At 48.2% G+C, this 4,494-nt stretch overlaps 1 protein-coding gene across 1 annotated transcript; it reads left to right on the forward strand.

The window, feature by feature from the left end:
- Positions 1–1,006: 1,006 nt before the first annotated feature.
- BDW70DRAFT_165171 (uncharacterized protein) lies at positions 1,007–4,438 on the forward strand (the record flags this gene model as incomplete). The annotated part of the gene is made up of 3 exons (XM_073741668.1): positions 1,007–1,516; positions 1,563–3,524; positions 3,580–4,438. Coding segments are annotated over 3 exons (3,331 nt in total), but the record flags the coding sequence as incomplete, so codon positions are not given.
- Between the last annotated feature and the right edge of the window lie 56 nt (positions 4,439–4,494).

Raw genomic sequence — 4,494 nt, forward strand, 5'->3', positions numbered from 1 at the left:
AGAAGTAGATCTGCCATCTCCTTGACTTGAGCATGTGTTGGGGGTGCTCCACGGCTATCAAGTGATTGTATCCATCGTACTAATGCCTCCTCCTGGGTTTCAGATAGCTTATGGCTATTTGCGCGTTGTTCTTTGCGATACTGGCATCCTCGAAGTCGGCCACGGAGAGTTGACTCTGGGACATCAAAAACTGCTGCTGCTTGACGAATACTAGGTATTTCATTTTTTTTCAAAGCTGAAATTGCAAGTATAATCCTCCCCTCTTGCTCAGCCAAATTTTGACGCGATCGAGCAATTTTTGGAGTCATGGTGACAGTTTGAATAAATTCAGTATGAAAGGTTGAGCGAAGTGCGCGGCTCGCTTGTGTGCGCGGCTCGCTTGTGGATTACGTTTAGCCTAGCTTCCTTGTGCATCCGCACCCCTGAATACCAGACTCCTTCATGCTTCCCCACAGTGTCGGAGCATACTGCCCTGTAATACCGCCTGCCCCTAAGAGTTAATCCCGCTTAGTATCTTGGATAGGCCACTCAATAAGACAAGACGGAGACCACATCTCAGACCCCGCACATTGCCTCGGATTTAAGCTTGTCCGTTCCGATACTTAGCCGCTTCAGGTTAGCTGGGGATGATCGCGGGATAAGGTAGGCGCTTGATCTGGTAACCTGGAAATGAAAGGGCAGTACACACATTTAGAGAGAACTATTTTACCATTGATTTCTGCTGAGTCTGTTTTCTATGTCATGTTAAGTCTTATAATAATATCTTCATGAACGAAAAATACAATGGGGTAAAAAGTATGAAGTGTTGGAACAGCCTCTCTTTAGGCCATGGCTGGCTGAAGACTACAACAACCCCTGTTCCATGCCGCCCAATGGCTTTTCTGTCAGGAAGCACCAGCATCATACCATTGCCCCTCCTCTTGGCTTCAGCTCTTTCTTTTGAACCAAGTTCACTAGCCACTTTCAGCACTAAAAGCTCATCACAAAGTTATTCCACTGTTTAATCATGGATGATACTCCTGCCGGTTCTGTCCATAGAAAGAGGGACATTTTCAGGCGCTTGAAGAATACCTTGAGGGGATCAAGCAGAGACAGAGACATATTTCAAGAGCCAAGTACTCTAGAAATTACCACCAATCCAGCTGCAAAGAGTGGTTCACTTAATCCCAAAATCGACACTTCAAAGACTGAGAACAACGACACGAAAAATTATTGGCAGATAGCATACAATGAGTTAACGGAGAGTGACCGCAACACTCTAGCAACCCCCTTAGGGACAGCGGCAACTGATCATGGGGAAGCTGGCTGTGGGCAGACAAAAGAGATATTGGAACAGGTGGTTAAGGCAACAGAGGCGCAGTACAGGGAGAACCAGAATAAGAACGGTATCCGGGCGACCGCGCACAGAATACTGGACTCTGCACTGTCCTTCCAGGATGTTGTCAGCAATGTTGTGAGATTCGATCCAACCGGGTACGCCTCAAGTGCTTGGGCGATAGTGTCTCTCGGGTTAACAGTAAGGTCACCTCACCAGGGAGCATCAATTATAGCTGATGACTTAGATGGCCAAGAATCATGCAGATCTGCAAGATGCTCTTTTTGAAACTTCGGGGTACCTAGCAGATCTGCTGACGCGCTGTGCCTTTATCGAAGAACAGTTTTACTGTGGCCCCGGCCCAGTCCTACTAAATGCTGAGAAAGAACGATCGATCGTCCAGGTCTATGTGGCAATATTGCAATACTCTGCTGAAGTACGCAGGGTCCAACAGTTTGGCACAGCGAATGACATTGTGGCGAGTATAACAGGTGTAGCAAGCAAGCAACTTGCAGACCTCAAGACCTTGATCAAGAAAGAGGAATCACACCTACACCACTGGCTACTCCTTGATCAGCACCTTCACCGGAAGGTTGAAGCAGAGGCTATTCTGACTCACATTGATGAACTAAAGGTTGACATCGAAAAAGTGCGCGATGCAGTTAATATACTAAATTTGCCCTTTGCTGATGGTGCAACCTTTGACTCCTTTATAGACCAACACGAGGACGAATGCCTTTCTGGAACGCGAGCGGAGTTGCTCCAGCAGGTGCAGCAGTGGGGAAAGTCAAGTAACAAATGCATATTCTGGCTGAGCGGAATGGCAGGCACTGGCAAGACCACTATCGCAAGGACAGTAGCTCGATATTTCAAGGAGGATGGCATCCTAGGAGCGAGTTTCTTCTTTAAAAGAGGCCAGGGAGATCAAGGCTCAGCGGTGAAGTTTTTCCCTACTATTGTGAAGCAATTGGCAACCCACACTCCCCAAATGATTACCGGGATCCAAAAAGCCCTGCAGAATGATCCTGCTATTTCCGGGAAATCACTTCGTGAGCAGTTTGATAAGCTCATGTTGCAGCCGTTACTTGCCATGGATCAAAGCCAATCAAGTGCTTCCACAGTGATTGTCATTGATGCCCTGGATGAGTGCGAGCGGGATGAAGATATTGAGGTCATCCTTGAACTTTTACCAAAGGTTGAGAAGGCAACATGCCTGCGTATTCAATTCTTCTTGACGAGCCGGCCTGAGTCCGCTATTCGCTTCGGGTTCGATCAAATTGATCAGAGTGATTATCAAAATACTATTTTGCAGAACTTGGACAATGATGTGATAAAGCATGACATCACTCTATATCTTAGAGAACAGTTCCGCAGGATCAGACAAAAGCGCCCACATGATCTTCCTTCTAGCTGGCCTGGGGAGGAAAGAATTGAAGCTTTAGCAACAATGGCTGTTCCATTGTTCATCTTCGCGGCCACAGTGTGTCGTTTTGTGGCTGATAAGAGATGGAACCCAGAAAGGCGACTGCAGCAGTTTTTCGATGATTCGCCCGGATCAAAGATGGACAAAACATACCGACCAATCTTAAATCAACTGCTTGCCGAGGATGAAAGCGACATGGACCAGCTGGTCGAAGAATTTCAGAAGACAATTGGTGTGATTATTCTCCTTGCTACTCCACTCTCGTTGAGTGCTCTTACACAACTTGTCGAGATGCCAGAAGTTGAAATCAGCACCCGGCTAGATGCATTTCATTCAGTTCTGACCATACCTGACAAACCCAACCTACCTATACAAACTCTCCATTTGTCCTTCCACGATTATCTGGTGGACGAGCATATGAAAGCCCAAGAGTCCACAACTCGGTTCTGGGTAGACAAGATAAAGAACCACGAGTTCATAGCCAGGCAATGTCTTATTGTCATGGGTCGGCATCTCAAAAAGAATATTTGCAGGTTACCAAGTTATGGGACCAGCCGAACAGAGATAGACCCTGATTCTATAGCACAGTTTCTCCTGCCTGCCTTGCAGTATACCTGTCGTTATTGGGTTTACCATCTCGCCCAAAGCTCCCTCTCTGCCAAGACTATTGACCAGATACTACCCTTTCTGGAAGAGCACTTCCTTCATTGGCTGGAGGTGATGGCTATTTTAGGGATAATATCTGAATGCTTGAATGCTGTGGATACATTACTTGTATTGACAAAGGTAAGTCTCTTACTAGTGTGTGCGTAGCGGATTAAATAAATATTGTTGAATATAGGATCCATCCAGCACTTCCCTATCTCTGTTCCTCTCGGACGCTCGAAGGTATATCCACAAGTTTATGAACATTGTTGACATGGCACCGCTGCAGCTGTACAGCTCCGGCCTGATTTTTGCACCACAAGAAGCATTGATCAAAACGAATTTTTTGAGAGAGCTTCCAAATTGGTTATACAGAGCCCCAAGGGTGGAAGAGAATTGGAGTCCAGAATTGCAAACTCTGGAGGGCCATTCTGACTCGGTTCAGTCAGTCGCCTTCTCCCCAGACGGCCAGCTTCTGGCGTCGGGCTCTCAGGATAAAACCATCAAGCTCTGGGATCCCGCCACTGGCACCCTCAAGCATACTCTGGAGGGCCATTCTCGCTGGGTTCAGTCAGTCGCCTTCTCCCCAGATAGCCAGCTTCTGGCGTCTGGCTCAGGTGATGGAACTATCAAGCTCTGGGATCCTGCTACTGGTACCCTCAAGCATACTCTGGATCAGTCAGTCACCTTCTCCCCAGACGGCCAGCTTCTGGCGTCGGGATCTGATAACGAAACCATCCAGCTCTGGGATGTTCAGTCGGTCACCTTCTCCCCAGACGGCCAGCTTCTGGCGTCGGGCTCTCTTGATAAAACCATCAAGCTCTGGGATCCCGCCACTGGCACCCTCAAGCATACTCTGGAGGGCCATTCTAGCTCGGTTCAGTCAGTCACCTTCTCCCCAGACAGCCAGCTTCTGGCATCGGGCTCTCATGATGAAACTATTAAGCTCTGGGATCCCGCCACTGGCGCCCTCAAGCATACTCTGGAGGGCCATTCTGGCTCAGTTCAGTCAGTCGCCTTCTCCCCAGACGGCCAGCTTCTGGCGTCGGGCTCAGGTGATGGAATTATTAAGTTCTGGGATCCCGCTACCGGCGCCCTCAAGCATACTCTG

The sequence above is a fragment of the Aspergillus foveolatus genome (assembly GCF_047715535.1).
Source record: "Aspergillus foveolatus strain CBS 279.81 unplaced genomic scaffold BDW70scaffold_225, whole genome shotgun sequence".
In the NCBI taxonomy this organism is placed as follows: domain Eukaryota; kingdom Fungi; phylum Ascomycota; class Eurotiomycetes; order Eurotiales; family Aspergillaceae; genus Aspergillus; species Aspergillus foveolatus.